This window comes from Sebastes umbrosus, chromosome 13, assembly GCF_015220745.1.
Source record: "Sebastes umbrosus isolate fSebUmb1 chromosome 13, fSebUmb1.pri, whole genome shotgun sequence".
Lineage (NCBI taxonomy): Eukaryota > Metazoa > Chordata > Actinopteri > Perciformes > Sebastidae > Sebastes > Sebastes umbrosus.
Window position 1 is genome coordinate 28,882,196 of NC_051281.1, and position 21,835 is coordinate 28,904,030.

General features: G+C 41.7%; 1 protein-coding gene across 1 annotated transcript in view; it reads left to right on the forward strand.

Moving 5' to 3' along the window:
- Positions 1-343: 343 nt before the first annotated feature.
- fam160a2 (family with sequence similarity 160 member A2) overlaps positions 344-21,835 on the forward strand; it is a 31,635-nt gene continuing 10,143 nt past the window's right edge. Inside the window, exons 1-6 of the mRNA XM_037789227.1 lie at positions 344-757; positions 11,194-11,718; positions 14,685-15,089; positions 16,761-16,991; positions 20,917-21,162; positions 21,651-21,818. Of these exons, the coding sequence (XP_037645155.1) occupies positions 11,590-11,718; positions 14,685-15,089; positions 16,761-16,991; positions 20,917-21,162; positions 21,651-21,818 (1,179 nt within the window). The 5' untranslated portion in view covers positions 344-757; positions 11,194-11,589. The remainder of the gene's footprint in view (positions 758-11,193; positions 11,719-14,684; positions 15,090-16,760; positions 16,992-20,916; positions 21,163-21,650; positions 21,819-21,835) is intronic.

Genomic DNA, 21,835 nt, shown 5'->3' on the forward strand with positions numbered 1-21,835 from the left:
CAGCAGAGGAGCAGCAGAGAGGAGGAGCAGCAGCAGAGAGGAGCAGCAGCAGCAGAGGAGCAGCAGAGAGGAGCAGCAGCAGAGAGGAGCAGCAGCAGCAGAGAGGAGGAGCAACAGCAGCAGCAGAGAGGAGCAGCAGCAGCAGAGAAGAGCAGCAGCAGCAGAGGAGCAGCAGAGAGGAGCAGCAGAGAGGAGCAGCAGCAGCAGCAGCAGAGGAGCAGCAGCAGGAGAGAGGAGCAGCAACAGCAGAGAGGAGCAGCAGTAACAGTAACAGTAACAGCAGCAGCAGCAGTAACAGTAACAGCAGCAGCAGAGAGCAGCAGCAGTAACAGTAACAGCAGCAGAGAGCAGTAGCAGTAATAGCAGTAACAGTATCAGCAGCAGCAGCAGAGAGCAGCAGCGTCGCTGTGGGTGTGAGTCACAAGTCGTGTGGGAGGAGTTAAAGTAAGATGGCTGCGGTAAAGGGAAGAGTGTTAGAGAAGTCCTCAGCTGGTGTGTTGATGTGTCTCTAACAGGATGCTCGGCAGTCTGAATGAAGGAGTGGTTCATTCGTTAGCTCGCCCGGCTCGGTGTGGTCCAGCTCTTCAGTTGTCTCCAGGTCTCCTGCTCGCTGCTCGTCCGTTCACTGCTCTGACATTGTGGAATTCATTAGCAGCTAGTCGCTAGCATCCCAGCAGCGCTAACTCACTAGCAACCAGCTCAGTTAGCAGGGATCCGAGGAGATCAGGACTGTTGACACTCCTACACACATCTAAAGGTGAGGACTTATTCAATCAGCATCTATTAAACGGCAATACTTGATGATCAACCACATACATGGTTGACATTTCCTAAGCTAGCTGATGATCTGTGCAGCACCAACTAGCCTGCTACATCATCTCCTATTGAGATGCATTGATTGTTGTTTTGAAGCCTCTTGGGTTGGCTGATATGAGATCTGGCGCAGGATGATGACTACATGGACAGGATCAGGTGGAAAAGCATCCCAAATGCTGTTAAGATCACGTTAAGATGACTTTAATCAACCAATCAAGTAGAAAGGCAAGGTCGTCCTGTTTGATGGCTGAGAGCTAGGTGAGGACTAACAGGCTGTCACACTGAAGGAGACATGAGCCAAAACACTGCAGTGATTGATGGCTGACTGTGTGTGAGACAACCTGTGTGTGTGTGTGTGTGTGTGTGTGTGTGTGTTGAATTAGATCAGAGGTTATTGTTTTCCCTGAATCTCAGTCCCAGGGAGTGATTTAGTAGTCATCTGTACCCCATGTCAGCTGTGGCAAAAGCACTTCAATAATCTGGACTCTAAATTCACCTAAAACTGGAGTAGATCAGCCTCTGATCATCTTGATGAAAAAGGTAAATAGCTGAAGTTACACTCTTTTAGGTGCCCAGTACTTTAACAGATTGTAATATGGTAGAGATATGAATTTAGTTTAGGGTTTGGGTATTGAACACCATTACTTTTCTGAGGAGGGAGGATGCACAGATACTGGATCAGATATCGGGCCGATACTGACTCAAACAGCTGGATCGGTTATCGATGACAATGGGGCCGATGTAGTCAATTCAATTCTATATGAATTTACTATATAGATTATATACTGGAATTTTAATCCCTGTTTAAGTTTTGACCAATTTGTTGCTGCATTTAAAAGGTTTACACTTTAACTGTAATCCCTGTTCATTTTGAAGGTTTTTTACCAAGTTGCTGGTGTACGATTTATTATTTTAATATTGAATAATTCAATACATTTATATCTATGTATTTGTTTGTTGCATTTTGTTTAACAAAGTTCAGAAAGCAATGTTTAAGTCAAGCCTGTCGTTTCCTTACACATAAAAGAATGATCCCAGTCACTTCCTCACAGTGAGGCATACAGCTTATTCATTTAACACTGGTATCGGATCGGTACTCGGTATCGGTCGATATCCGAAGCCCAGGTATCGCTATCGGTATCGGAACTGAAGAAAATGGATCGGTGCATCCCTATTTCTGAGTATTGACTGAAATGTGTCTGCAGCACAGAGTATAGAAAACATGCAAGTATGGAAAACAACAAATGCGTGATCAGACTCCTGAACTGAACTCAAAGTCCTCTTACTAGCTTTTTTTTTTTTTTTCCGGATCCTTATAATGCATGTCAAGGCTTCCATTAGCAAGGTCAAGAGTGCATTTTCATGCTCAAATAATTAGTCTGTTTTTAGACTGCTTAGAGCTGTTCGATTAATCGACCGACAGAAAAGTAATCGGCAACAAAAGGGACAATTGATCGTGTTTTTTTTTTTATAGGCAAAAATGCCCAAAATTCACTGGTTTCAGCTTCTCCAATGTGAATATTTGTCTCGACAACAGTACAACAACATTAATTATCTTTGATAGAACAAGCAATTTAGATATGTCACTTTGGGCTCTGGGAAATTGTGATGGGCATTTTTCAATATTTTCTGACTTTGCATACACCAGACAAACAATTCATCTAGAAAATAAGATGCATATTAATTTGGGCTGACCCGAATGCTTTGAAGCTTCAACCGTTGCCATTGTAATCAACCTCCAAATCAGTATTCAAATGCTTTTTTTTTTTTTTTTTAATATAAGTACGTAATAATAATGTATAAATCCCTTAATATCCCATGAAATATGGAATAATCCCACAACATTATTCATTATTCATATGCAATATGAATTATTATTATTTATTCTCAGACGGATATCGCTTTTTGTTATGTTTAGAAGTGCGTGTGCGTACAGTTGTGCAGCAGTGGCACTGTCCCAAAGCTTAGAATACCTTTTGAATATTTCTCACCGAAGCTTCGAAGCCCAAAAAATAGTATTCGGTAAAGCCCTAATATTAATTGATAAGGAAAGTAATTGCTAGTTGCAGCCCTAGACTGTACTTTATATAGGCAAAGTTCTTGTACTGCTGCTTTGTAAATGGCAAGCTGATGCATTTGAAGTTAGTTCTGCTTCACTTGTACAGTCAGCGACATCTCCGGAGAACTCAGTGAAAGTGACCCACCTAAGTAGAGCATGACCGTTTCTGCAGTGTAGATGTCTTGTGTTGTGGCTGATCAGTTCACTTTTAAGGCTGAAATCTACTCTCTCAGAATAAGTTTGGATTTTGATCTGTGTACCATATCAGTAAAAAAAAAAAATATATATATATAACGCAATAATAACACGTTAACGCAAATTCTTTTTAACGCCACTAATTTCTTTAAGGTAATAACGCAATAGATTTTTCAGAGGTTGTAGCGGGCTCAGAGTGAAGCTCATGATATCATATGAAACTAGAAAACCTAAGGAATCCATCGGTACCAACCATGTCATACCAGCTTGGCGCAAAGAAGGTTAATTAACGCTCCAAACTTGTGCTAAATTTTGGCGAGGAAAAACTGGCATAGCCATTGTCAAAGGGGTCCCCTTGACCTCTGACCTCCAGATATGTGAATGTGAATGGGTTCTATGGGTACCCACGAGTCTCCCCTTTACAGACATGCCCACTTTATGATAATCACATGCAGTTTGGGGCAAGTCATAGTCAAGTCAGCACACTGACACACTGACAGCTGTTGTTGTCTGTTCGACTGCAGTTTGCCATGTTATGATGTGAGCATATTCTTCATGCTAAATACAGTACCTGTGAGGGTTTCTGGACAATATTCGACATTGTTTTGTGTTGTTAATTGATTTACAATAATAAATATATACATACATCTGCATAAAGGAAGCATATTTAATCCACTCCCATGTTGATAAGAGTATTAAATACTTGACAAATCTCCATTTAAGGTACATTTTGAACAGATAAAAAATGTGTGATTAATTTGTGATTAATCACAATTAACTATGGACAATCATGCGACTATCGCGATTAAATATTTATCCATTATCCCTAATTTAGCCCTAATATGTACAGAGACATCATTTGAAGGTGGGTTGAGAAGCTGGTTGTCATAGTGAGGGATGGTGGTTACATGGAGGAGATATTTGTTGGCACAAGAGAGCAGTAAACAGGCTACAGGAAATGAATGATTGCAGTTACAGGTAGCACGCAGGTTGCAACATTTTCTGGTGTGTGTGTGTGTTTAAGATCAGCTTTGCCACTGACTTAAAAATGGGCATTAGGTGAAGGGAGTTATCAGCTCATGTGCGTGGCAGCTGCTGCCATGACCTCTTGCTGCCTCTACTGCTGCAAACACAAAAGTGATCGGTGACGTTCAACAGTGAAAACAGACCGAGACAAAAGTAGAAATGTGAGTACAGAATATGCAGAGATCTTGAAGCTGTGCCAGTTCTCACACCTGTCCACACCTTGACAATTCCTGCAGAAAGCAGGCGTGGCTGTCAGTTTGTCTGTTGTAGGAAGTTACAGAAACTTTGGAAACAAACTTTTTTATTTCCCACTTTTCAGTTTGTTTTTTTTACAATTTTTTTTACAATTGATTTTTAAATGCCAGAATCGATATATTTGCTTCATTTAAGTCTATGTGAAGGTAGAAGGAAGTAACCGCTTTCATTGTTGTAGTCAGAGTAACGTGACGTCATATCCGCTCCGTATCCGTCAACCAAAACAAACCGCAGTCGGACGCAGTGACCCGAAACGAAAAAAGTAGAAAACGGCGGGGGTTGCACATGGATACGACCTGCAGCCTCACATGTTAAATCCAGCGTGGTAAACACTACACATCCAGTAAAGGATGGAAACACTTTGGGTTACACACACATGCAGTCGAGCCGGCCGTCGCTCTCATCTCCGTGGTCAAATGGGCCGACGCTACAACTGTAGAGCACCCATATACTGACATTTATGTTAAATGCAATCAAACGGCCCCGGTAGAGCTGACCATGGATGTGTAAAGAGAACGGAGCTGACGGGAGAGCTAGAGACGGACTTGGCGGAAGTTTACACATGTGACTACGTCTGGTTTTCAAAATAAGGTGTTAACAAAGGGAACTGTATATACGAAATACATATATGGAAATGTGATTGATACGATTATAATCACCAGAAGTTTAAAACATTATATGTCCCTTATAAATTAAAAAGAAAATAACACTCATCTGTGAGGTAAATGTCTTTTATTCTTTGATTTTTGGGTTGCTGGAAAAAAAACAATAATGCCTGACAGTGACTGATATACAGTATTTGACTTCAGGACATCTCAGACTACACACATGCTGAAAGTCAAACATTTTAACTGAATCAATTTAGATATTTTCCAAAGTAAAAGTCCCTAGAAGTGTATGATTCAACTTTTTCCCCATGGTCCAGTGTTAAAAAACGCAATAACTCGTAGTATCGAATCGCAATTCATGTAGAATCGTAATACATATTGAATCGGCACCCAAGTATCGTGATAGTATAGAATCGGGAGATAGGTGTGTCGTTCCAGCCCTACTGAATGTGTGAGAGAGCATATCTTGGCCTTGAGAGATTACAACAGTCAAGATGAGCTGTGGTACAGTATGGTGTGTTTGATCACTAACCTTTGACAAACCCTCTTGCCTTTATGAAGGCAACCTCCCTTCAGTGGAATCTTGTAGTTGAACTTTGAACTCATTTTATGAGTGTTTTTTATCGTGCTCTCTGAGTGTGTGTGTGACATGAAAATAAAACCCATTTTGTATTTCCCTATGTGGATCAGAAAGTTTTGCCTTTAAAAGCTGAGGCAGACTGGCTGACGCGCAACGTTAAGGTAATTGCATTTATGGCGAATCATCGACAGACGGTGCTTATTTTCAGTCTGTCATTTTGCTGTAGACATCTCTGTTTTGACTCTTTGCGAGTTGCGTTTCTTTCAGCTTCCATGTCTGGGTATTGATTTGAAGAAAAGATTGGATTTTCTCTGAGCAACATGACTATCATTAACTTTGACTCACCTGCTGAGGGCTAGTGAATCATTAAAAGAAGCGTGGCTGTTACATTTTAACTGACTTTTTTTAGTGCCGTTTGTGTATAAATACTCACACAGCTGCTGTAGGAGAAATTCCATAAAGAAAAAGCATGGCGCGTTATTGATTTAGGGGAGTCATCAGATATGTTGCTCGTGTCCGACCTAAGTCCAAGTCATGTGACCTCAGTCCACATTATGTGAGCATGAATAAAAAAAGAAAATCTGCTTTAATGTTTATTTATCTACAGTATACGTCTCTAATAGCAGCGTGGCATTGAACTCAATAACTTTTCGAACCTTGCTGGACCAACCAGAGGGGTCTTATGACCGATCTTGTATTCAAACGCTGATGGAAGATGACAGAAAACAGATTCACAGAAATAGCTTTCAAGCTCCATTAACCAAAGCTTATGACATTAACTTTGAACTAAATGCATTACAGTGAAATCAGGTTTTTTTCCAGCACAAATCTAACTTTGATATCCGAGTTTCTCTTAAAGGAATATTCCAAAGAAAATCTGTCTTTTAAGTATCAAATAGGCCAGATGAGTGTTGGCCTGATAAAGTGGTTCTCAGATGTTGGGTCAGCAAAAAAAAAAAAGGCATCAAAACCACTCCTGCAGCTTAATCCACTGTTGATCCATCTGTTCAGTCCTTTCCAAATAATCCTCACAATAAATCAGTAAGTACACTACTTCCGGCAGATATTTTTGGAGCTATTAGGATGTGATAGCGGAAGTAGTGTATTTAGCTATATTTATATATATTTATTTCCATAATTCTTTTCCCCAGTTAAAGAAACCAGTTTCATGTTTACATAATGTTTAAAGAGGACCTATTCTGCTTATTTTCAGGTGCATACTTGAATGTTGGGTTTCTACTAGAACAAGTTTACATGCTTTAATGTTCAAAAACGCTTTATTTTTCTCATACCGTCCGTGCAGCAGCTAGAGATGTTAATAATTAACCGTTTAACCATTTACCGACATTAAGAATATTTACCGATTAATGCTATCAGTTAAACGGTTAAAATAGATATGAATAATTAAATAAAAAGCTGAGCAAAACTCAGAGGAGTGGCCTTAAGTGAGTCTAAGCCGGTGTTGCAAAATACAGGAAGTTGGCTTGGGTCTTGAGGAGTTGTAGCATTTAATCACCGACAAATAAACTATACACACACTGCACTGCTACGTTCACAGCTATAATGCCACCGACAACCCCACACTCACACGCGGCCCGCCGGACACTTGTAAACGTTACGCCAGGCTGACAGACCGTACATTATATGTTTGACAAGGGCGAGCACGAAGTCACCTGCAATGCTACAGCTGCAAACGCAGCACATACACACAAACACACACACAGGGTCTGTCAGACACTTGCTGACATTACGCTGTGCTGACACACAGCTGACAACCGGAGGTGGTGGAGACTTACCGGGAAAGTGGCTGCATGTTTCCATGACAATGCACGCAGCATCGTGCTGCTAACTCTCCCAGACGGGTGAACCGGGGACTCAGTTGTCAGTTTTGCGCATACACTGGAGCTGGTGATAAATGATGGATTTGTGCATCGGCTTGTCATTGCAGCGGGGCTGTTTGTTAGGCACTACAACCACAGCACCCCTGCATGCAACGCACTAATCTTAACGGTTAATAATCGGTTAACGAGGGTCGGCTATCGATAACACAAAAAAAATCAAAATTCTCCATCTGTAACGCTCTGTTTTAGCTCATGCACGCCCGCCCCGCCCGAAAAGCCCAGTGCTTTGATTGGTCAGCTGGCCTGCTCTGTTGTGATTGGTCAACCAAACCAAACTCTTCGGACTCTGCTCCAGCTCCGCTCTAACTAACTAGCATTGTTTGAGGGCGTGGCAAACTAGCCGCTAGGCAGGTAGTATGCAAATGTGTTACTTGGTGACATCACCATGTTACAGAAGAAAAGGTGTGACTTCAAGCAAGGCGTTTCAGGCAGTTCAGGAGGTGTGTTTCTGTTGGGGAGAGTAACTCCCTTTGGTGCGGACTTTGGCCTTTGTAACTTTACAGATCTTTTACAGGCACAACAAAACGATATAACTCACTAAAGGAAAGGGAAAAAGGTCCTCTATATGTAATCTGGTTACTGCAGAAAGTCGACTAAACGCCTATGTACTTACTTACTTACTTACTTACTTACTTACTTACTTAAATGCATGCAAACACACAGAGACATCAAGCTCCAGTCCTTTCTGTTAGATGAATCATGAGAGCGGTGAAATGAGGGCTAAAGGATGTTAATAATGATCGGTGGATGGAGAATACAGTAACTGGCAGTGCACAAAGGTGGAGCGGGGGTGTTTGTGCATCCACTGGACATTGGTTCAATCCTTGCAGGTGCTTTTCAACTGCTGAATATCCATCTCTTCAATATGACAGCAAATGTGTCATTGATAAAAAGGACGTGTTGTAGGTTTGACTGAAACTCCTCTTCGGTTCACTGTGGCCGCTTCGCTCCCTGGCGATAACATGCAAAACCGATCAACCAGATGTTTCATCAGCAGAGTCACAGAGAACTTGCTTTGCATACAACTCGGCTCCCTCCGGCCATGCACATTCTCTCATATTCTCACATTTTTCTATTGCCAGGAGATCCTATTTTATGCTTTTACTTGAAATCCGCATTTGTTAGCTACAGACTTTTAGTTGATACAAGAAAGGACTGCTCTTAGTTTTCTGCATGTAGAGCAGTGGAGCCTTTACATTCTGCAAACATTCTTTGAAAATGAGTTGGAGCTGGAGCCGCAGTGTTGAGTGGGCAGTAATATCTTTGATGCAAATACTTAAGTTGCTATGGTTGTGGTGCAAAAATCACCGAAGGGAAGCATGCATCTTGTATTTATATAATCTTATAATCGTTAACTTTGACGCATGAAATTGCGCGCATAATACAGGACAGACGGTTATCCCCGTGTCCAGCAGAAGGTGGACTGGATGGAGCGTTTCCACAGAAGGACTGAATGGTTTCCCTGGTAACAACATACTGTAGGGGATGACTTTATGTGTTTGTTTAGGAAAATACAGATGCTCTTCAGCACAAACGGTAGATTTCTGAACGAATGGGTGTTTTCTTTTTGCATATATTTTACACTGAGGTAGTTATCACTTCAATATGTCTGCTAATAAGTTGCACATGAATGAGTCGGACTGCTATTTGGAAATACTAGCATCTATGTGATGAAGTTTTACTATTTTACAGATGTATAATTAACATTTTATTCACTAGATTAGCTGCTAGAGCTAGACATGCTGCATTATTAGGGTAAAACACTGCACTGGCTCAGACTAATCCAGTGCAGTGCGCCTTTTTTAAGATACAGTGGAGGAAATAAGTATTTGATCCCTTGCCGATTTTGTAAGTTTGCCCACTTACAAAGAAAAGAACGGTCTATAATTTTAATGGTAGGTTTATTTTAACAGTGAGAGACAGAATATAAAAAAAAAAATCCAGAAAATCACATCATATAAAAGTTATAAATTGATTTGTATTTTATTGTGGGAAATAAGTATTTGATCCCCTAGCAAAACATGACTCAGTACTTGGTGGAGAAACGTTGTTGGCAAGCACAGAGGTCAGACGTTTCTTGTAGTTGGTCACCAGGTTTGTGCACATCTCAGGAGGGATTTTGGTCCACTCCTCTTTGCAGATCATCTCCAAATCCTTAAGGTTTCGAGGCTGTCGCTTGGCAACTCGAAGCTTCAGCTCCCTCCACAGATTTTCTATGGAATTAAGGTCCGGAGACTGGCTAGACCACTCCATGACCTTAATGTGCTTCTTCTTGAGCCACTCCTTTGCTGCCTTGGCCGTATATTTTGGGTCATTGTCGTGCTGGAAGACCCATCCACGTCCCATTTTCAGTGTCCTGGCTGAGGGAAGGACGTTGTCGCCCAACATTTTACGGTACATGGCCCCGTCCCTCCTCCCTTCGATGCGGTGAAGTCGTCCTGTCCCCGTAGCAGAGAATCACCCCCAAAACATAATGTTTCTACCTCCATGCTTGACGGTGGGGATGGTGTTCTTGAGGTTATAGTCAGCATTCCTCTTCCTCCAAACACGGCGAGTTGAGTTGATGCCAAAGAGCTTGATTTTGGTCTCATCTGACCACATCACCTTCTCCCAAGCCTTCTCTGAATCATTCAGGTGTTCATTGGCTAACAGACGGGCCTGTCCCAGTGCCTTCTTGAGCAGGGGGACCTTGTGGGCGCTGCAGGATTTTAATCCATTACGGTGTAGTGTGTTACCAATGGTTTTCTTGGTGATTGTGGTCCCAGCTGTCTTGAGATCATTAAGAAGTTCCTCCCGTGTAGTTCTGGGCTGATCCCTCACCTTTCTCATGATCATCGATACCCCACGAGACGAGATCTTGCGTGGAGCCCCAGACCGAGGGCGATTGATGGTCATTTTGTGTTTCTTCCATTTCCGAATAATGGCACCAACAGTGGTCTCCTTCTCACAAAGCTGCTTGCTGATGGTCTTGTAGCCCATTACAGTCTTGTGCAGGTCTACAATCTTGTCCCTGACGTCCTTAGACAGCCCTTTGGTCTTGCTCATGGTGGAGAGGTTGGAATCTGATTGTGGACAGGTGTCTTTTATACAGGTAATGAGTTGAGACAGTTGTCTTTTATACAGGTCACGAGTTGAGATTCAGAGTACTTTCTTAAAGCGAGAGGACTAATTTAACCGGTCTGTGGGGGCCAGAATTCTTGCTGGTTGCTAGGGGATCAAATACTTATTTCCCACAATAAAATACAAATCAATTTATAACTTTTATATGATGTGATTTTCTGGATTTTTTTTTTTATATTCTGTCTCTCACTGTTAAAATAAACCTACCATTAAAATTACAGACCGTTCTTTTCTTTGTAAGTGGGCAAACTTACAAAATCGGCAAGGGATCAAATACTTATTTCCCCCACTGTACATAAAGGCTTCAAAATTCACTTCATTCTCAAGTGAGATATTTATTCTATATCGTAGAACAAAACATTAAAATCTAAAATATCTGTGTTAACAATAGACCTTATTTCAGGCATCTGACTAAAAACCCCATTGACTTCCAGGCGAAGGAACCGGGGTTTTAGGACTCATTCCTGTAGCACTCTAATACATTGCTTTTTCAGGGCCAAACTACTGGAAATACAGAGACATATTCAAGTAATATATGCTTGGAAAAAAAACACAATTCCATTTATATAATTGGGGAGCTTTGAAAGGTTGTGAAGATGCAGGTTTACATGCTGATTGTGTTTGTTTCCACAGCGCAGAGCGGCCGTCCTGACTGGCTATGGAGTGGTGTTGGCTTCAGACTGGATGACAGGGTCTATAGGGCGGACAGGGTCACACCCATTCTAAAGCAGCAGTGGCGGCCTTCTCCTCGATGCACACTGACTGGCAGTGACAGCGCGTTTGCAGCAGACCTCCTTCCCCTTCTCCTCTGTGTTTGGATACACTTTCCCTCCTCTGTCTCCCCCTCTTCTCCCTGTCTCCCTCTCCTCCTCCTCCTTCTCCCCCCCACATTTTTCCCCTTTCTTCCCTCTTAATTTCTTTCTGCCTTCTGTTGCTTCTACACTCCGACCTTTTTTTCTTTTTTTTTACTGGAACTCCTCTCGTCTTTGAGTTCTTGTGACCTTTGACCTGCCTCTCACCGGGACCAGCATGAGCTGGCTGAGCAGGTTGAACCCGCGGGCCCCCGGGAGTCGGTCCGGCCGGAGCGCCGCCCCCTCCAGCCCCTGCACCGCTGACCCGGAGACCTGCCTCATGGTGTTTGAGAACCACTGGAGACAGGTGAGCTGGAGACGCTCCTCTTTTCTTGAATTTTTGATGAAATTTCATATTTAGTTGTTGATAATAACTCGGGGCTGCCAAAGTTAATGCGATAACAACGTTAGCGCAAATTTGTTTCAACGCCACTGATTTCTTTAAGGCATTAACGCAATCGATCTTTCGGAGGTTGTAGCGTGCTCAGTTTTAAAGCTGGAGTGATTATTCTGGTATCATATGAATCATACGTACCAACCATACGCCACATGTCATACCAGCTTGTCGCAAAGGAGACTACATAAGGATCCAAATTTGCGCTAAATTTTAGCAAGGAAAAATTACCATTTTCAAAGGGGTCCCTTGACCTCTGACCTCCAGATATGTGAATGAAAATGGGTTCTATGGGTACCCACGAGTCTCCCCTTTACAGACAAGCCCACTTTATGATAATCACATGCAGTTTGGGGCAAGATCTCCTTTTAATGTTAATTTTGAACAGATACAAATTTTTCAATTAATTTGCGATTAATCACGATTAACTATTTTAATCAATTGACATCCCTAATAATAACATTGTGCTCTTTCTGGCCTCAACCTTTCATTTTTCACAACCTGGGTATTGGTTTTGCTGAATAACATTTTTTTACTGAGATGTGGAGACAACAGCATCTCTGTCCATTCAACCCAGAGGTTTTCCAACCTCGCCTTGGGTGACTCGTCCACTTCTCACTCCTCCTTCTCTGAGTCACATCCGAACACACAGACACATATTTTAGATTCAGTGTGACTTACACTTTCCGAGGATATCATCATATCTGATGTGACTGCGAAGAAACATCCACGAATCTACTTAGAAATCATAGGAAAAAACTCCTTACAACTCCAGAACTCGCCTGAGAATCAAGTCTGAGGTGGCACCCACAGTGTCTTGTTTGAAAAACTCCTGCTTCAACCTGTGTAGGGCTGCAACTAACAATTATTTTATTGTTTTGTGTAATAATTTATTCTATGTAATGTCAGAAAACAGTTAAAAATTTTCCCAGAGCTCAAGGCGACTTCTTCATACTGCTTGTTTTGTCCAACCAACAGTCCAAAGATATTCAGTTTACAATTATATACAGTGGAGAAAAAAGCATAACGTCCTTACATCTGAGAACTTAGAACCAGCGAGTATTTCTGCTTGATAAATGACTTGATTTCCTGTTGATAAACCAATGGTTAATCATCAGTCAGTTACAATGGTTGAGACAAATATTTGCATGTTCTCAGATAAAAAGTAAGTGTTTCACTTTTGGTGAGCGGTAAATGGTAGCGACAGCAGTTAGACTTTTAAGGCTCCCTCTTTGTTTTAGTGAATGATCGTCTGTCCAGACACTGAGTGTGTATGTTCACACCTTCAGTTGGCTGTGCCAGCGCTGATGAGAGTGGTCAGTCAGTCTAATTTAACAGTGTGACTGGCTCATGTCCAATCACTGACTGAATGTTTTATAGGGGACAGAGCCTTGCCTCTGCCTGACCGTGCACTCCTTCCAGACCAGACATTTTGCATGGAGGTTTGTTATTTCGTTCAAGTAGAAATACATTATAGAAGAAGCAGACGGTAGTCTTAATTAAGGCTGTCAAAATAAACGCGATAACGCAACATGTGATTTTAAGGTTGTAGCGGGCTCAGTTTTAAAGACAGACTAAAGCTATGGTTTCATATTAAACTAGAAAAACTTAAGGAATCCATCGGTACAAACCATGTCATACTAGCTTGTCTGAAAGGAGGTTTAATAACGCTCCAAAGCTCTGCTAACTTTTGGTGAGGAAAAACTGTCATGGCCATTTTCTGAGGGGTCCCTTGACCTCTGACCTCCAGATATGTGAACGTAAATGGGTTCTATGGGTACCCACAAGTCTCCCCTTTACAGACATGCCCATTTTATGATAATCACATGCAGTTTTGGGGCAAGTCATTTTCAAGTCAGCACACTGTTGTTGCATATTGTTTTATGCTAAATGCAGTACCTGTGAGGGTTTCTGGACAATATCTGTCATTGTTTTGTGTTGTTTATTGATTTCCAATAATAAATATATACATACATTTGCATAAAGCAGCCTATCTGCCCACTCCCATGTTGATAAGAGTATTAAATACTTGACAAATCTCCCTTTAAGGTACATTTTGAACAGATACAAAATGTGTGATTAATTTGCGATTAATCATTTACAATCATGTGATTCATCTCCATCAAATATTTGAATCGATTGACAGCCGTAGTCTTAATAGGTGGACATATTGCAACTGAATTGCAACATGTCCACAAGATGTTAAAGTACTCCTACATGTCGCTACATGATTCCCAGCACTGTACCTAATATTGCGTGTGGTTTGGGGTGGAGGGAAAGTGTGTTCGTTACAAACACTAAATGTATGTTGTGCAACATTCACCACATCGGCTCTGGTCCTGCGGCTCACACATTCATCAACCACAAACTTCAAGCTGCTTAAACAACAACACAGCACATCTCTTATCTTGCACAAGCTGCTCGCAGCTCTGTGAATCCATCATTGCTGTAGTCACGCTGACTGGTAGACCTCTGGATAAATGTTGCGAAACCTCTCATTTGTCCGTTTGTTTATTTTTTTCACACCACAATTATGCAATTTTTGGTTACATTTTATCTTAAAAGAATATTAAATACTTAACAAATCTCACTCTAAGGTACATTTTGAACAGGTAAAAAATGTGTGATTAATTTGCGATTAATGATGGGCAATCATGCGATTAATCGCGATTAAGTATTTGAATGGATTGACAGCCCTAATAACCAGTCTAACAACCTCGCTGTCGTACGCATACTGAATCCCAAGCTTGTGCAGAACTGAATTGAAATGGAATGAAATGCCTGTTAGAGGTCACACCTCTGTTCATTTTAACTCCTCAAACAAAGACAGCGATGTAAAGAGTTAAACATGACACTAAAACACTGTTCCTGTTATTCAGGTGTCTTGGGTGCTGGAGCAGCAGGAGCCTTCCTCCTCCAGCGACGACCTGACGGCGGTGAGGAATCACACCGACCAGATGTTATGTCTGCTGGCGGAGGAGCGGCCTGCCGAGAGCCCGGAGGGCGTCACCGGCGTCACGCCCATGGGCCCCATACTGGAGCTGGTGGTCACCGAGAACATCCTGGAGCACCTGGTTCAGTGGCACCTCCGCCGCGGCTTGGACCCGGACAGCCAAGGGGCGCTGCTCAAGCTGTTTGAGATGCTCATCGGCCAGTCCCAGCAGCCACTGCTGCAGCACACAGCCGTCCTTCACCCCCTGATGAGGCTGCTGGGAGCGTGCGCCGACCCAGAACTCGGTTGTCCTCCAGCCCTGGAAAACAGCCTGGTACTGCTGCTCAACCAGGTACATTCACCTTACAGTCTATATACGTCTCTAATGTGTATACAGTTACTAGGGCAGGGACAATGCAATACTATCACGATACTTGGGAGCAGATTCGATATGTATTGCAATTTTTAAGTATTACAGTTCTACAATTATTGCGATTTGATATTATGATTTATTGCGATTTTTGTTAACTTTTTTAACACTAGACCATGGGAAAAAGTTGAATCATACATTTCTAGGGACTTTTACTTTGGAAAATATTTAAATTAATAAAGTAAAAATGTTTGATTTTCAGCATGTATGTAGTCAGAGATGTCCTGAAGTCAAATATATCAGTCAATGTAAGGAATCATTTATTATTTTTTTCCCAGCAACCCAAAAATCCAAGAATAAAGACTTTTCCCTCTCAAATTAGTGTTATTTTCTTTTTAATTAATAAGGGATATGTAATGTTTTATACTTCTTGTGAATATAATCCATCAATCTTATGTCCATATATGTATTTTGTATATACAGTTCCCTTTGTTAACACCTTATTTTGAAAACCGGACGTAGTCACACGTTTATACTTCCGCTAACCTCGCCAAGTCCGTTGCTAGCCCCTAACGCCTCGTTCTCTTTACACATCCATGGTCAGCTCCATCGGGGCCGTTTGACTGTATTTAACATAAATGTCAGTATCTGGGTGCTCTACAGTCGTAGCGTCGGCACATTTGACCACGGAGATGAGAGTGACGGCCGGCTCGACCGCACCGCGATACGATAACGTTTCCTGTCCGTGACAGAGTTAGCATGCAGCTTTAGCTCTGCTCTGTCTAGCTCTGCTTTTCCTGCAATGTGTGAAACCCAAAGTGTTTCCATCCTTTACTGGATGTGTAGTGTTTACCACGCTGGATTTAACATGTGAGGGTGCAGGTCGTATCAATGCCGACCCTCCGGCGCTTTCTACTTACTGCAGTTTGTTTTGGTTGACGGATACGGAACGGATATGACGCCACGTTACTCAGACTACAACAATAAAAGCGATAACTTCCTTCTACCTCCGAATAGACTCAAATGAAGCAAATATATCGATTCTGGAATTAAAAAATAGATTTCAAAATTGTAAAAAAATAAAAATCGCAATACATAGGTGAATTGAGAGATTGCCTATTGGCAGATAGGTTTTCCTTAAGTTAAGAAATATTATTTTTAAGAAGCAATTCCTAAATTGAATGTAGTCATTGATTAAGGTTACAAAATATATTCCATAATTCTACAGTCTGGCAGCACTGACTCAGTGTTTACAATTCTAAAGCGTTCTACCTAGATTTCAGAAGTCGTGTCGCAACTGGCCCCTCCAGAAAGTCCAGTAGAACCCTGCAGGGGGACGTTTGTGCTGCAGGAGGGTTACCTTGCTAATTTAGCTGCAGTATGCATGTAAAAGGCAAAAGGAAAGAAAATGTTAATTTTGGATGAAATGGTGGATTGGTTGTGAATTTTCCATGAGCTCTGCACTAAAACCTGAAGAACTGAATTATAGAATAATTCTCATTCACCGCACAGTCTCATTTTCCCTGGTTCATAAGTTTGAAACTCGAAGCTTTGCTAAAATCAGGAGACGGTGTCCAAAACCACACCCTGTCCTGTATTTTTGGACTATAGTATAGTGCCGTTTATAACTGTGACTCTGTAAATCCCTACCAGATCTGTGTGTCCATGGCCCGGCAGCCCGTGGTTCTAGAGATGTTGTTCCGGGCGGCGCCGGCTCAACAGGGCTCCACCAACCTGCTGATCTTCTCCCTCCTCGTGCCGTTCATCCACCGGGACGGCGCCATCGGACAGCAGGCCCGCGACGCGCTGCTGCTGGTCATGGCCGCCTCGGCCAGCCACGAGGCCGTGGCGCGTTACATCGCTGAGAACTCCTACTTCTGCCCGGTGAGTGACGGTGACCACGAAAACTACGTTGTTATGGAAAGTGTTTCATTTCAGACGTTAACTGGGGTTTTAGCAGAGGATGTGGTTACCATGGTTACACAAGGTGCTGAACTTAGACGTTTATCTGTGCGTCCTCAGTATTTGCTCATATAGTGATGCAGGTTTCCTTCTTTTCCTGAAGTTTCTTGAATTATTTATGTTCTAGGGTTTTTTGGGGGGAGAGAAATTAATTTATGTTAACACGTTATTATCATGTTAACGTTGACAGCCCTAGTATTTTGGCGTATTTTTGATAGCTGAACCTCTAGTGGCGAAATCAAGCTTTAATCAAAACCCCTCAGAAAGCCAGCGAGGTAGAATGTCATTCATTAATTATCTTGTTCAATTGTTAATAGCTCACAATGTAGGGGCAGAGGTCCGATCATTTGGGTGTTTGACTGTTTATTAACATCCTCGATGTCCCGTCAAGTTTTCAATTTCCGTCCGCGAGGTGAATCCCACCGAGCTGCTTTCAAAGAGAAACATTTATCTTTTTCCTTTTTCTTTCACGCTATGTTCCAAAACTTGTTTTATTCCACTCTTACCTTAGCTGACTTTGACAGTAATTCACATTACTATGCATAATATCAAACTCAACTCTATTATTGATAGTCAATTTTGGCTTTTTACAGAAAAAGGCCATCCGTATTATATACACATGAATATGACCCACTCTTTAATGATGTGATGATTGAGGACAGCTCCTAACGGGAGATCCTGGCTTGCTTTCGACACTGCTTTTAAGAAAGCGAGGCGCGTGTGCGTGTGTGTGTGCGTGCTGTGTATTTCTGATGCATCAGACCATGATGGTGTGTGATAATGGAAGGGGAAGGACGTGACTTTGCACTCTGACAGACCGTTCATCCTTATCTACTTCCTATCAGCCCTGCCTCAACTTAGAAGGCTTCCTGTAGACATAGAAATAAATAACCACCTCACCCAACACCGCAACGATTACAATGTTTGAGATAAACGGAGAAATCGAAAACCCGTCTGTTGCATACAGACTCCTTAAAGGGGACATATCGTGCTCATTTTCAGGTTCATGCCTGTATTTTGGGTTTCTACTAGAACATGTTTACATGCTTTAATGTTAAAGAAACACTTTATTTTTCTCATACCGTGTGTCTGAATATACCTGTAATCATGCTCTGTCTGAAACACTCATTTCAACGGAATGGCAACGGAATTGCGTTGCTAGGAAACAGCTTGGGTCCATGTTTACTTCCTGTCAGCTGATGTCATTCACATACACAACAACAATAAATAAACTGGGACCAATTTAGTATGTTGACTTTTAAAACTGAAATTGTCTAAATATTGTAGATTTGTGACATCACAAATGAACAGAAATTGTAACGGCTTGTTTCAAACGCACAGTTTCTGAATACGGGCTGTGTGTATTTCCCTGTGGATTGAGGGTTTTGATACTTTCACAGTGTTTATATAGAACTTAAAACTGCTTTATAATATAAAACACATGAAAATCTCACTTTTTACAACATGGGACCTTTAATACTGCTGCTGCTTTACACAAATCAGTAATGTCTAAACTACCAGAATAGTTAATCAAATAATTAGGGCGTTCAAAGTTAACATGATAATAACGTCTTAACGCAAATTTGTTCCAATGCCACTAATTTCTTTAACACATTAACGCAATCGATCTTTCGGAGGTTGTAGCTCAATTTTAAAGTGATGGTGAAGATACTGGTATCATATGAAACTAGAAAACCTAATGAATCCTCAGGAATCCTTTGGTACCAATCATGTCATACTAGCTTGTTGCTAGGAGGTTAAATAACGCTCCAAACTTACACTAAATTTTGGCGAGGACAAACTGGTATGGCGATTTTTAAAGGGGTCCCTTGACCTCTGACCTCCAGATATGTGAATGTAAATGGGTTCTATGGGTACCCACGAGTCTCCCCTTTACAGACATGCCCACTTTATGATAATCACATGATGTTTGGGGATAAGTCATAGTCAAGTCAGCACACTGACACACTGACAGCTGTTGTTGCATATTGTTTTATGCTAAATGCAGTACCTGTGAGGGTTTTTGGACAATATTTGTCATTGTTTTGTGTTGTTAATTGATTTCCAATAATAAATATATACATACATTTGCATAAAGCAGCACATTTGCCCACTCCCATGTTGATAAGAGTATTAAATACTTGACAAATCTCCCATTAAGGTACATTTTGAACAGATACAAAATGTGCGATTAATCACGATTAAATATTATAATCGATTGACAGCCCTACAAATAATTGAACTGAAACATAAACACATGATGGAACATAGCAGGTCGTGTGAAAACATAGAAGTTCTTACATTAAATTGAGATTTCATTTGAAATGAGCCATGATCATTTTGATGAATGAACTTGTACTTTTAGATGAAATGGTAATAACCACTCAATGTCTGTTTTTGACAATATATTTTCATTTAGTCTGTAAATGATCATAAAGATATAGAAGATTGGAGTTGTGTTGTTGTAGTTTCTCCCAGCTGCCACTAGGTGTTATTAAAGAGCCACACTTTGCTGATTGCACTTTAAAATGTACTTCTACTAAATGAGACTGCACCTACACGCTGGATTAATTGTGATAGTATGGCTCAGTGCGAGGTGAAGATGTGTGTGTGTGCACATATTTGAACATCAGGACCAGCGTTTTAGATCCAGACTAAAAATCCGGTCACGAATTACAGCAACCGAGCAACGTTTCAGATTCAGAGCTGCATTAGGAGACCGTATTTAAACGCTGTGGTCAGTGCTGTTATCTCCTCCTCTGCCTGTTCACAGGAGAGCTGGCTCAGCTATTTTCTGCTCGCCCTCCTTCCAGCAGCTTCAGTCTGACCTACTTACAGTCCCACAGAAGGACCAGTGGAGGTGGCATCAAGGACCAAATGCTCCTCTCTGACTCTCACTATATTCAGCCTGTGAATGCTTCGCATATTCTAATCCCGCTTTGTTTGACTATTTTCTCTGTAGCAATAGATTCTGTGACAACTAGCCCCTCTTACTGTATGGTACTGTAAACAGTGCTCATCACAATACACTCCTCTTTTCTCCCATCCTGCAGTCTGAATGCTCTTTCTTTTTAATGAATTTTGATCAATTAATTGTTTGCATTATTATTATTTTCTTGGTTAACTGATTCATTATTTGGTCTATAAAATGTCATAAAATTGGTGAAGATTATCCATCACAAAAAGCCCATGGTGACATATTGAAATTACTTTCTTTGTCAGACCAACAGTCCAAAACCTAAAATATTTTTGCTTGACAAATGACATGTTTTTAATTATAAAATATCTAATTAGGGCTGTCGATCGATTCAAATATTTAATCACATGATTGTCAGTAGTTAATTGTCATTAATCGCAAATGAATCGCACATTTTTGATCTGTTCAAAATGTTCCTTAAATGGAAGTTTTTCAAGTAGTTAAAGGGACTCTATGTAAGAATCAGTAATTGCAGTGATTAACAGCCGCTCAGAGACAGCTCGGCTCTGATTGGTTGTTTTCCTTTGCGCGGTGGAATCTTGCAGATGTCATTAGGAGCACTAGGAGGAGGCAGAGGAACATGATTTCTTTCACCTGTCTCATGCACTTCTGTCAGGATATAGTGACAGTTTTATAAAAATAACTTATCATATTTGCTCAAAGTTATGGACCGCAGCTGTAAGGTTTTATTTTTTGTTTTCATTGTTAATAAATCAAGTAATTTATCTGTTGAACTCTGCGGAAAAAAACAACCACAACCCATCTTGCTTAGAGGATAAACACCTATTTTTACCTGATGGCTGTCCGGCAGCTCAATCACCTCCTGACCCACAGCCGTCTCACCTGAAGCCTCTCCGTGTCTCTCCTCAGGTGTTGGCGACGGGCCTCAGCGCTCTCTACTCCTCTCTGCCCAGGAAGATCGAGGTCCGAGGGGACGACTGGCACGCCCTGCGGCGGGAGGACTGGATGGGCGTGTCGTCGCTCGTCTTGTTCATGAACTCGCTGGAGTTCTGCAACGCCGTGGTGCAGGTCGCTCACCCCCTGGTCCGCTCCCAGCTCCTGGACTACCTCCACAACGGCTTCCTCGTACCCGTCATGGGCCCCGCGCTGCATAAGGTAGGAAAGAAGATCGCGGTTTACTCTGGATAATCACTGACCTCCCTGTCACCAGCTTAACATTTTTATGTTAGAAAATTGTTCCCATGGTTCTTTTCTGCAAGGCTCTGTACACCACAAACTATCTGCACGGCCAGATACCAGTCAGGGTATGTGAGCAAAATTGAAAAACTGACCCTGTAAGTAAAACAGGATATGGTAGACCACACAGAGGGAAGATGACCACATGTTTATGGCTGCTCTTGAGTTACTGGGAGACATTATTTATTGTGTATTTTAAGTGAATAAGCAGGAGAACAATCATGTGAACTTGTCTGTTCGCTGGACTTTTCTTCAACAGATGAGTCAGAGTGTGACTCAAAGCAAAAAAATTGTCTAAATATTTGAAGAAATTGTCTCATTGCCGGTGTTTAATCTTAGACTTTATCTTATTCATAGTCCTATTTTGCAGTTTTGATACAAATTTCGGTCTGTGTGTGTGTGTGTAGTCGTCGGTGGACGAGATGATCGCCAGCACCGCCTACCTGGACCTTTTCCTGCGCAGCGTGTCGGAGACGTCCCTCCTCAAAACCTTCCTGCGCTTCATCCTGCTGCATCGCCACGACAACGACACCATCCTGGACACGCTGCTGACACGCATCAGCAGCAATTCAAGGGTATAAATATATACGTG